Source organism: Sus scrofa, chromosome 3, assembly GCF_000003025.6.
Source record: "Sus scrofa isolate TJ Tabasco breed Duroc chromosome 3, Sscrofa11.1, whole genome shotgun sequence".
In the NCBI taxonomy this organism is placed as follows: Eukaryota; Metazoa; Chordata; class Mammalia; order Artiodactyla; family Suidae; genus Sus; species Sus scrofa.
In genome coordinates this window covers 8,599,960-8,611,950 of record NC_010445.4, presented here as the reverse complement: position 1 = coordinate 8,611,950, position 11,991 = coordinate 8,599,960, and the positions used below count along the sequence as shown (strand labels likewise).

Below are 11,991 nucleotides of genomic sequence, written 5' to 3'. Positions count from 1 at the left end.
CACAGCAACACCAGATACAAGTCGTGTCTGCAACCTACACCACAGCCCATGGCAACGCCAGATCCTTAACCCACCAAGCGAGGCCAGGGATCGAGCCTGCATCCTCATGGATGCTAGTCAGATTCGTTTCCTCTGAGCCAGGATGGGACCTCCTGTTGAGCCCTTTTTAATGCCAGGGCAGTTCCAAGCACTATGTGGGTTCTTTGTCTTTTGAAATCTATCAGTCCTTTTTCCTATTAGTTTTTAGAGAACCAGTGGTTTATGCCTCCCCAGGCAGGCCTGCGCCTAACACAGATTCCTTGTAATTAGTGGGTGCTCAGTCATACTGTAGATGATGAGCAAAGGTCTACAGCCTCCTCTGAGACAGCATTTCAGATCTGGCCTCTGGGGCTGTTTTGAAGTAGGTAATTTTGCACTCGGTAGCTGTGGGCTCAGTAGCTGTAGAGCAAAAAGGGAGGGGCACTGCACCCCTTCTGCCCTATCACCGCCTGTTTCCCCAGCTTTGATGGAAAACACTTAGAGCGCCGGCAGAGGGAACAGAGGCCAGGGGTGGCCTTCCTGCCGAAGGGAATGCAGAGCTCCCTGCCCCGTCCACGGTGCGTGGACTCCAGCTCACGCGAGCTGTCCCCACAGCCCCTACCTGCCCACACTCCCCCTCTATCTTCAGTGGCAGTGCCTAGGGGCTGTTTACACAGACCTGCCACTGAGGGAAGCCCCACTGGCAAGCAGTGAGAGAACATGGAGTAGAAATAACAAACAAATAAGCTGGGAGACGTAGCTGCCAAAACAAACCGAATGCAAAAGGGCTGCTGCCACCACCTCGGCTGGGCCCAGGCCAGAAACACGGACATAAGAGCACATACGTGCAGTGAGACACATAGTTCCCTCCAGCTTCCTGCTGGCTTCCCTCTCTGATACTGGAGCCTTGCAGTCAAGGCTGACAGGGAAACTGGGGTGTGGGGGGAATCAGGGAGACTTGATCAAAATGGTCTCCAGCACTCTATCTCTCAAGCCTCCCCACTGTTTCCTGCTTTCTAGCCGCTGAGTGACCCTCCAGTGCCGGAACAGTGATATTCATGACTCCCCTTTGTGCATGCTGCTCCCTCTGCTAGGTATTTCCTCTCCCCTCTTTTCTGCCTAACAAACTCCTATGCATCCTTTAAAACCCAGGTCAAAGGTGAAGCCATCTCAGACCCCACCAGGAAGTTAGCCATTTTGTTCTTCACTTTTCTACATCAGGGCTACTCTTCTTACATAACCCATCTTAGTCATCTCACAGTAACTAATATACCCACCTTCCCAGGCAAATAGTGGACTCCTTGAAGGCAGGGGCCATTTTATGCTCATCTTTGTATCTGCAGGGCCCAGCCCAGGCCTTCGCTTACAACAGGTACTCAGCATGTGTGTAGTAGTTAGAAAGAAGCACTAGTCCTTCTGTCCTTTCCTGAGTTGCTGATAGTCACCTGTACAGCATCAAAGTCCCTCATCAACAGTAATACTCAAGCTGGGGGGTGAGATTCTGATAAACGGAAAGGCTGATTTTCAGAACCCCTAACCAAACTGCCTTCAGGCAAACTAGAGGCAAATTCTGTTATTAACCTTTAGATCAAAGGCTTTCAAACTCTTGTGACCTCAACCAACAGTAAGATTTATGTCATAACTAGTACATGTGTCTATATACACATCTACAACTGAAACAGTGTCAACAAGATATTACCATTGAAGCTGCACTTTTTCTTTTTTACTTGCTTTTTAAAAGGCTATGACCCAGTGAATTGATTTTAAACCTCACAAACGGTCACCACCCACTTGGATAACATTGCTTTAGATGACTCGTTTGATAAACATGAGAAATCAGATCCTCCTACAAATATCCAAACAAAAAAGTACTTATGGCCTGTATGCCCAGTAATTCAGAGGAAAGGCTTTCCTTTCCCTCTTAGAATAGCCTAGCCAGAGGGGTCTGAATAGCTGTTTAGAACAATTTGCCCCCCGCCACCAGGAATCGAATGTAGCTGTCAGTTTGTCGGTTCCCACGACAGCCTTAACAGCCTTTTACAAAGGAGGGGCCTGTCTTTGCGTCCATCATCCTTATACCCTCACCTTTCCTGTGCCTGGTAACCAGCACCAGAGTAGTGCCTGATGCTTTACACCCCAGCTGGCAAGAATATACACATTATCCACCCTGCCTTCTTCTGAGAGGATGAAAAAAAAATTTTTTTTTGGCTGCCCTGAGGCATATAGAGCTCCTGGGCTCAGGATCAGATCCTTAGCCCAGTGTGTGGGGATGGCGATCCAACCCGCATCCCAGCACTCCCAATCCCACTGCACCACAGTGGGAGCTCCTGAGAGAATGAAATATTTGAAAGCAAACATCAGGATTTTCAGACTTCTGTTTTGTGCTAAAGTTTGTTTTATGCTGCAGTGTCTGTGGTACAATTTATGCTCTTTCTGTGAAGGCAGGAAACACTGTTTCCCCTCTTGTACCTACGTCCTTGTAAAATTTTACTCCTACTCTCCTTTCCAGGTACACACTGAATTTACACAGCAGAGAGGTGGTGCAGTTGGGTGGCCAGGCACTAACACAACTTGATGCTTTTTATTGTATAGGACAATGGTTACAGACCACAAAGATTCAGGAAGACTCACGGCTTGAGCCCAACAAAAGACAATATTCACCCTCTCAATTCAGAGTCCTCTGGATGGTGAGGGGATAGGCTTTATCCTACATGGTCCTGGTAGGAGGTTCATGTACTCAGTACAAAAGCCACTTCTGAGCCAAGCTGTATGGGATGGGTGGATAAGGTGGGCCGGCCTCATCTCCTTTACTTAGGTGTGACCCTGAAGACACGGATGTGGATGGCTGAGTTGTTGCGGATACGCGTCAGTGGCTCTCGTGTATCAGTCTCTGGTTCCAGCTCATCGACAAGCTCCACGGTGGAGGTATTGGCAGCTACCTGCAAGGACCCGAAGCTGCCAGCCTGCAGCTGCAGGGCAATGTTGATGGCGCGGTTGATGGCCAGGCCCAAGCCATGAATGTAGATCTCAGTGCATGCATTCTGACCCCTTACCCCTCCGTCCAGCAGCTTCTGGCAGCGGGCCAACTGGGCCTTAAAGTCAGTCTTCATGTTGACATAAATGTCATTGGGCCTCCGGGGCAGGCGGTGGGGAAGCCGCTTCCGCAGGGTGTATTCCACCGGGTCCAGCTCGGCCTCGACGGCCCCGCGGGGTTCTCGGTTTTCAGCCATGCAGTGTGCCCTGGTGTGGGAGAAAGATCAGCCATGGGTGAGGAGAGACCAGGTTTCGTTTCCTACCCCGTTTCCCGCCCAAACGGTGCAGCCAAGAGGGGTCGCACTCGACGCCCCTCGTCGCTTCAAGTCTCAGTCCCTTCCCACTTACCTCAAGCTCAAGCATCTCCCCCACCTCCGGTTCCCATTCATCCATCACATCGCTCCCAATCTCAGGCCCCTCCACCGCCCCAGCTATTCCCACGCCTACCTTCTTCGCTCCACAGTGCCCTCAGCGCGCACGCAGCCCGCTCCCCTGCCAGGCCACTCGAGCGTTGCGCCGACCAGTCTGAAGGGAAGGAGCTGCCCGCAACTCCCAGGCCCCAAAAAGGGAAGAGAAGGGAAGGGACTCGCCGCAGGAACGCCGAAACACGGGCGCCCTTAGTACCAGGCTCCTGAAAAGGCCCCCGAGTGCGCAGGCGCGCCCATACCCCGTGGCCAGGCCCGGGCGATCCGCGAATCGCCTTCCCGGCATCCGTTCTCCCCGCCCCTTTCCTGAGTTGCTCGCAAAACCGCGCGATGTGTTTGAGTAACGCGAGGCTTCCGGGGGTGATGGGATCTACCACTTGTAAGCTGCAGAGGCAGGGGGCGTATACCAAGTCGAAGCCGGGGAGGATCTGGAAAGAGAAAGGTTAGCTTCCCTGGGCCAATCCCACCCAGTACTCGGTTCCCGGAGGAGTCATGAAGGGGAGAAAAGAGAGGAGGTTTTCTAGGGGCGTGGAGGATTTAGGGGTAAGGGTCTTCCAAAGGTGTGAGGGAGGACGGCGAATTCCACTGATCTTGATCGCGAATGGCCTAAAGAGAAGTCTGGACTCCCGGGTCCATCGCAGTTCCTCGGGTCAGAGGAGGTGTGGCAGAACTGACCTCCCGTCCAAGATTCCGGCTGCCCGAAGATGGGGGCAAGCAAGGCCCGGCCCTTGGCGGAGGACAAGTTCTTTGGCTCGGGGACTCCTCTGCAGTTTACGGGGACCCGTTCTTCTCCCCTTTCTCTGACCAGGGTGACCTCCAGGCCAGCGCCTGGGGACGCGAGTTGTGAGCCGTGGGGCTAGCCTTTACAGCTTCCCTGTGGCTCGCAGACCCACTAGCACTCCTCAGTCGTCATCCACCAGCTCTTTGGCTTCTGCCCGCCACCCAGGAGCAGGGACCTGCGCCCCCTGGCGGGAAGGGCAGGGCAGCACAGAGGGATTGGAGGCTCCCTAAGGCCAGTGGGGAGGGGTTCTCGGCCCAGGTTGCTTTAGCTTTGGTGGAGTTCCACTGGAAACTGAGTTAGAGCTGCACTGGGGTCCTTGACTGTTCTTCGCTTGAGTTTTCTCATCACTCAAATAGGGATGACAATTCCTGTTCTTGCCACTGAGTTTCGAAACCCGATATAACCTTGGGTAAACTGTAAGCCTATACATTTGAGTTGGCATTTTTATGCCCCCTACACGGCTTTTTGTTGCCTGGGGTGGAGTCCGACTCCATTTGACTGGAGGTTGTAAAGTGGTCAGGTTCCTGAGAACTTTCCCAGCACCATTTAAATCCTGTGGTTCTTTTTAGCTTCAGATATTTACAAGTTTGGGGGCTATTTGGGGGTGAGGAGGAAAGCCTGTCTACCACTTTATTCTGCCTCAGAAGTGACATATGAGCTGAGTTTTGATGGACAAACAGGAGTTCTTCAGGGAACCAAGGAGTATTCTGGAAACATTTTTAAAAGAATGGAAGTGTAATCCAAGCTTCCACCTCAAGGAACTAGAAAAAGAGCGAAGTAAAGCCAAAGGGAGAAGATGGGAGGAAACAATAAAGAACAAAAACCAATTAAATTATGAGAAAAAGAATGTATATATACGTGTGATTGGGTCACTTTGCTGTATGTAAAGCAGAAATTGGCACAACACTGTAAATCAACTATACTTTAATAAAAGCAAACCAAAAAACCTCCGTTAAACTGAACACAAGAAAACAATAAAGAAATTCAAACCAAAAGCTGGTTCTTTGAAAAAGATCAATAAAATGGATAAGCCTCCAGCAAGACTGACAAAAGAACAAGAGAACGAAGATTCAAGTTATGATTACCAGAAATGAAAGAGAGGATAGCACTAAAGATCCCTCATACATTAAAGTATACTTAGAGTAATATAGACCACGCTACAGACAAATTCCACAATTTATGGACCAATTCCCAGAAAACCACATACTACCAAACTTACCCAAGATGAAGTAGATCATCTGCATAGTTCTGTAACTATTAAGGAAATTAAATTCATAGGTTTTTTTTAACTTTATAAAAAGAAATATCTTGGCTCACATAGTTTTACTGGTGAATTCTACCAAAAAAAAAAAAAAAAAGAAAGAAAGAAAGAAAACGCAAATTCTAGACAATCTCTTTCAGAAAATAGAAGAGGGTCCATTTTATGAGACCCAAACCAGACAGAGATTATACAAAGTAGAAAACCACAGACCAATATCTCTCATGAACAATGCAACAAAATCCTCATCAAAATCTTAGCAAACTGAATCTAGTGGTATATAAAAAAAGAATTATACACCACAACCAAGTAGAGTTTATTCCAAAGATGCAGGACTGTTTCCATATAAGAAAACCAATCAGTATTATCTACCATATTAATAAACTAAAGGAAAAAACCATATATGATCATATTAATTGATACAGAAAAAACATTTAACACAACTTAGAACCCATTTATGATAAAAGCTCTTAGCAAAAAGAATGAAGGAACTTCCCCAACCTGGTAAAGGGTTACAGAAACCCTACAGTAACCATCATACTTAACGGTATAAAACTGGAAACCTTTCTCTTAAAATCAAGAACAAGGCAAGCATGTCTTCTTTCACCACTCTCATTGATGTAAATACCAGACAGTGCAGTAAGGCAAAGGACAAACTGAAAAGGAAGAAATAAAACTGTCTCTTTGCAGATGGCATGACTGTACATACATAAAAGTCCCAAGGAATCTACCAAAAACCTATATAATTAATAAATGAGTTTATTAGCAAATTTGCAGAATACAAAATAAATGTACAAAATCAAATCTATTTCTATATGCTGGCAATAAACAGTAGGAAATCAAAATTTAAAACTGTTTGCAATCACTCCAGAGAGAAAGGGGGAGGAGGAGGAGGAAAAAATACTTAGGCATAAATCTAACAAAACATGTACAAAATCTGTATGCTAAACTACACCAAAGAGTTCTCTTGTGCAGTGGGTTAAGGATCCTGCCTTGTCACTGCAGTAGTCAAGGTCAATGCTGTGGTGTGGTTCCATCCCTGGCTTGGGGAACTTCCATATGCTGTGGGTACAGCCCAAACCAACTAACCAACCAACCAAACAAAAAACTACACAATTCAGATAAAAGAAATCAGGAGTTCCCGTCGTGGCACAGTGGTTAACGAATCCGACTAGGAACCATAAGGTTGCAGGTTCGATCCCTGCCCTTGCTCAGTGGGTTAACGATCCGTCGTTGCCATGAGCTGTGGTGTAGGCTGCAGACGTGGCTCGGATCCTGCGTTGCTGTGGCTCTGGCGTAGGCTGGTGGCTACAGCTCCAATTCGACCCCTAGTCTGGGAACTTCCATATGACGCGAGAGCGGCCCAAGAAATAGCAAAAAGACAAAAAAAAAAAAAAAAGAAAGAAATCAAAGAAGATCTAAATTAATGGAGAGATGCACCGTCCATGCACTGGAAGATTCAACATAGTAAAGATATCAATTCTCTCCAAGTTTAATGCAATTATTATGAAAATCCCACAAGAATTTTTGTAGATGGAGATAAGTTTTTTGTTTTTGTTTTTGTTTTGGTCTTTTTAGGGCTGCACCTGCAGCATATGGAAGTTCCCAGGCTAGGGGTCGAAGCGGAGCTATTGCCGCTGGCCTACACCACAATCACAGCAATGTGGGATCTGAGCCACGTCTGCAACCTATACCACAACTCAAGGTGTTGCTGGATCCTTAACCCACTGAGCAAGGCCAGGGATCGAACCCTTGTCTTCGTGGATCCTAGTCAGGTTCATTACCACTAAGCCACGACGAGAACTCCTAGATAAGTTTATTGTAAAATTTATATGGAAAGGCAAGGGAAGTTAAAGCAATTTTGAAAAGCAAAAAGTTGGAATCCCACTACCTGATTTTAAGACTTACTGTAATAAACACAATATCAAGATAGTGTGGGGAGTTCCCGTTGTGGCTCAGTGGTAATGAACCCAACTAGTAGCCACGAGGATGCAGGTTCAATCCCTGGCCTAACTCAGTGGGTTAAAGGATCCAGCATTGCCATGACCTGTGTAGGTCACAGACACGGCTCGGTTCCCACGTTGCTGTGGCTGTGGTATATGCCAGCGGCAAGAGCTCTGATTCCACCCCTAGCCTGGGATCTTCCATACGCCGCGGGTGTGGCCCTAAAAAGACAAAAAAAAAAAAAAAAAAAAAAAGACAGTGTGGTATTTGCCAAGGGACAGACACAAAAATCAATAAAATGGAATAGAGAGCCCAGAAATAGATTCACACAAGTACAGCCAGCTGATTTTTGACAAAGGTGCAAAAGCAGTTGAATGGAGAAAGAATGAGTCTTTTTAGCAAGTGGTGGTAAAACAATTGAATAAATAGGCAAAGAAATGACCCTCAGCCCTATGCAAAAAATTAATAAAACAGATGGTAGATTTAAACATAAAATGTAAAAGTATAAAACTTAGAATACTGGAGTTCCTGTCGTAGCTCAGCAATTAACGAACCCGACTAGCATCCATGAGGACGTGGGTTTGATCCCTGGCTTTGCTCAGTGGGTTGAGGATCTGGCGTTGCCACAGACTAGGAGAAAATATCTGCAAATCACATATCCAGCAAAGGACTTGTATCCATAATAGAAAAAGAACTCTAAACTCAAGGGTTAGAAAACAAGTGGAAAATGGGCAAAAGTCTTGAACAGAGGCTTCTTTGGTGAAAGGGGTATAAGGATGACAAAGAAGCACGTGAGATGTTCAACATTATTAGCTGTTATGGAGATGCAATTAAAACCATGATGAGATACCATTATCTATTAGAATGTCTAAAATAAAAAATGTTGGACTTCCTTTGTGGCACAGTGGCTTGAGGATCTGGCATTGTCACTGGAGCAGCTCAGGTTGTTGCTGGGGCACAGGTTTGATCCCTGGCCCAGGAAACCTCCACATGCAGCAGGTGCAGCCAAAAATAAAAATAAAATAAAAAATTTAACAATTCTGTTTAGGAGAATGCAGAGAAATTGGATCTCTAATATGCTGCTTGTGGAAATGTTCAATGGTCCAGCCAACTCTAATATAGTTTGGCAGTTTCTTCTAAAATTAAACATACACTCCCAGTATGATCCAGCAAGAGCACTTATGGGCATTTATATGCTTGTACACAAATGTCCATACCATGGACTACTGCTCCACAATGAAAGTTGGTTCAGAGAGGTCCATTAAGCTGTTGGAAGACTAGTCACATCACAGAACAATACTGTGCCGAGCATCTCATAAGTTTACTGTGGAAGGCAAATAAGATGAGGAAGATCAGTGCTGTGTGCAGAGCATGTCCAGGGTTTAGTGGACCCTCAAGGAGGTACAGCCAATATGACCTTGGTGGAGCCAAGGTTTTCCAGAGGAAGCAATGGGTAAGCTGCGGCAAGATGTCTAGCAATGCGGCTCAGACACTGTGCTGCTCCCCCACCCCGCCCCCGTTACAAAGGACAGGTCTGCAAGGTCTGAGCCCAGGGAGATAGGGAAATAGGAAGGAACCAGCAAAGGACTCAAAAGGAGCAGCTGGTGAGGTGTAGGAAAAAAAACCAAGGGAGTGGGGTGATCTGGAAGCCAGGTGAAGAAAGCATATCTTGGAGGAGGTAGGGACTGGCTGTGTCATAGGCTGCTGAGAGGCCACATAAGATAATAGACCAGTGGATTTAGCAACATGGTCACTGGTGACTTAACAAGCATTAACACTTGATCAACCGAAGAAGTTGGCTCATGGCAGAAATTCTGAATGCAATAAATTATTTGTAAGGCCCATTTTGTCTGATAATTAACAATAAGGAGTTTATGAGATATCACTCCATTACTTAGGGTGTGTGTCTTTTCAGAGCTAAGATATGTTTTCCAAATTTTGACATACAGATAAAGGTTCCCAATTTAGGTGGGTGAAGCCAGGCACTGTAATGCATTGGTTTGACACTAAGATGGTCCTTAAGTTTTGCATTTCATTGAAGGCAAACATTGCAGGGAAATCTGCCATTAGGAGAAAAGGCAGAGAGCTTGGCTGTTTAGTGTTCCTGGAGACCTCCCTTTCATCTCAGTTAATCATCTAGCCACATCTCTGTTTAGTTCAAAGGCTTCCAAATTTCAGAGAACAAAGACCAAGACATTCTACAGCATAGTACCTGGATAAACACAAATATCTTAGGTCCAAGTGATTTCTTCATAATTTTTCCTTTAATTTTTTATGGGAGATTCACAGTTCTGATTTGTTTCATTTCTCAAAGAGGACACTTATACATTCAATTTCCACAGTGTCATCATCAACAGAGGCATTCCCACTTTATGGTCGGGGGAAATTACTTGACCAGGATCACAAACTGGTACCTGGGAAACTCCAGTCTTCTACCCTGGAGTCCAGCGTGCTCTCCCTGACACAATGCATCTAGTAGGTACTCTCCAATCAAAAACATTTTCCTGGAGTTCCCTGGTGGCCTAGTGGGTTAAGGATCAGGGCTGTCACTGCCGTGGCTTGGGTTTGATCTGTGGCCCAGGAATTTCCACATGCCCCAGGCACATGAAAAAAAAAACCAAAAACATTTTCCTGAGAGCATTCAAAGCCCTTTACTGAAGTTTTACTTCATTTTTCACCCAACGAGCAATCCAGGTCCTCTTCTCCCATCAGCCTGGACCGTCACAATTCTAAAGCTGATGCTCATTTTTTTCTACCCAAATCCTGCCCTTCCTTCCAGCTCAGCATAGGCTACCACTGTCCCTGACTGCTTCCACGTCACAGAAGTGCCCCCTTTCCCCCACCCCCTTACCATTTCTGCACCATAATTTACAACCTCACATTTGTTAATTAACAATTAAAACATGCTAAGATCTTATTCCTTCAGAAGATAGGCGGCTGTTATCTTTAACCGCCCAGGACACAATCTACGAAAGTTAAAAAAACAAAAGCTTTCAAGCAAGAAAAACCATCTGTCATAAACTTAAAAACTCTATTCCAGGTAAAGAACTTGACCCAAGATTGGATTATGTTGATCTGTTTTCATATAGGATTAACAATCTGAACATCATGGACCCAGAAGCCCCTACTAGCTAACAAGTACAGAGTGCTTGCTCTGTGCCAAGCACTGTGTTAAGTGCTTTACCTACCATGCAATCCAGAGACTCAGAGATTAGTAGAGGTGCCCAAGGCCACAGACAGGAATGGATGGAACCAGTACACAAGTCCTCGCTTTAAACAACTGCTTTCTGCAGTCTGTGAGCAAGCAGCTGCACTGACAACAGAGGCGGGAATCCTGACTGCAAGAAAAATCAAGTGAATTGAAAAAAAGCAGACACTAAAGCTGCAAGTGCATAGAAGCCTGGGGTTTACTCGGTGCAAGAACAAAGGCTCTTCCTGGTAGCTCTGGAGTTGTGTGCCCCGTTTTGGCACAACACAGGGGACTCAAGCTCCAGGTCTGAATTTACCTCTCCCTGTCACGAGAATTATATTGTTTTTGGTATCGGTTGTGTTAGAAAGCCTGGAAGTAGGGCATACAGTCTGAGGTAACTTCCAAAGAAAATGGTGAAAATACACACCAAACTCTTTTATCCTAAAAAGTTCAAAAAGAATCAGAAAACTCATTTTTGAAAAGCTTTTTCAACAAAGGAAGTGTCAATTTACTTCTCATATTTGCATAGTACTTTTCACTCTTTTCAAAGCCTTTTGCATTCATTTCTTTTCATTCTTTGAGCACCCCGGGAAGGGCATGGAATGGGGGCCTGGGAAGGGAGGAGAGCTTCAATATCTAACTATAAAACAGAAACTGAGGCCAGAAAGCGTCAAGTCCAACGCCCTCGACGTCTAGGTGGCTAGTTGGCAGGGGAGCCAGATAGAAAGTCCAGGTCTCACCAGCCAGTGCTGCCTCGAATTGTTTCTAAGTCATTAGGTTCCCCGTTATTTCATATGTCCCAGATGTCTGATGAACACACCGCTGGGTTGTATGTGTTCCCCTTCAATCCAGGCGGGCTTCCCGGAGGAAGCCAACCCCCGGGGGGGCCGGCGATGGTCGCGCATCACGTGCAGGGGGGGGTCCCCGGGCAGCCCCAGGGACACCCCCGGCCCGCAGCAGGCAGTGTCACGTGAGGAACCGGGCTCCGGGGTCACGTGCCGGGGGGGGTTCGGGGGCGGCGGGCGTCCGGGCCCCGCCCGCTGGGCACGCGGGGAGCGGGCCAGGCCTTACGGGTCGCAGCGGGCCGGAGCCGCGGAGGGGGGCGGGGGCGGTGGCGGCGGCGGGGGCGGAGGGGGCGGCCCCGCGGCCCCGCGTCCGCGTCACGTGGTGCGAGGCGGGCAGCCATCTTGCTACAAACACAAACAGAGAGGAGCGGCCGCCGCGGGAGCGCCAGCGCCCCCTCCCCCGCCGCCGCCGCCCCCCGGCCCGCCGCGCGTCGCCAACGCCCCGGGACCGGAGCCTCGCGCAGCCCGCCAGCCGCGGTAAGCGCTCGGCGGCCCCG

The 11,991-nt window shown here is 47.4% G+C and overlaps 3 protein-coding genes across 13 annotated transcripts in view; 2 read left to right on the top strand and 1 right to left on the bottom strand.

Annotated features, from left to right (window-relative positions):
• POP7 (POP7 homolog, ribonuclease P/MRP subunit) lies at window positions 2,560–4,420 on the bottom strand. The gene is made up of 3 exons (XM_013995472.2): window positions 4,152–4,420; window positions 3,499–3,904; window positions 2,560–3,258 (listed from the first exon to the last, which is right to left on the bottom strand). The coding sequence occupies exon 3, from the start codon at window positions 3,246–3,248 to the stop codon at window positions 2,826–2,828; it is 423 nt and encodes a 140-aa protein (XP_013850926.1). The 5' UTR covers window positions 3,249–3,258; window positions 3,499–3,904; window positions 4,152–4,420; the 3' UTR covers window positions 2,560–2,825.
• Window positions 3,247–11,991, top strand: part of LOC110260076 (branchpoint-bridging protein-like) — a 9,079-nt gene continuing 334 nt past the window's right edge. Inside the window, exons 1-2 of the mRNA XM_021087974.1 lie at window positions 3,247–3,285; window positions 11,502–11,971. Coding sequence (XP_020943633.1) covers window positions 3,247–3,285; window positions 11,502–11,971 — 509 coding nt within the window. The remainder of the gene's footprint in view (window positions 3,286–11,501; window positions 11,972–11,991) is intronic.
• The window catches only part of GIGYF1 (GRB10 interacting GYF protein 1), a 15,581-nt gene continuing 15,414 nt past the window's right edge, over window positions 11,825–11,991 (top strand). For 5 of the 11 annotated variants that reach the window (XM_021086242.1, XM_021086241.1, XM_021086239.1 and 2 more), the window contains exon 1: window positions 11,825–11,971. The gene's annotated coding sequence lies outside the window, so the exon portion shown is untranslated. The remainder of the gene's footprint in view (window positions 11,972–11,991) is intronic. The other 6 variants (XM_021086248.1, XM_021086244.1, XM_021086245.1 and 3 more) reach the window with 2 other exon arrangements.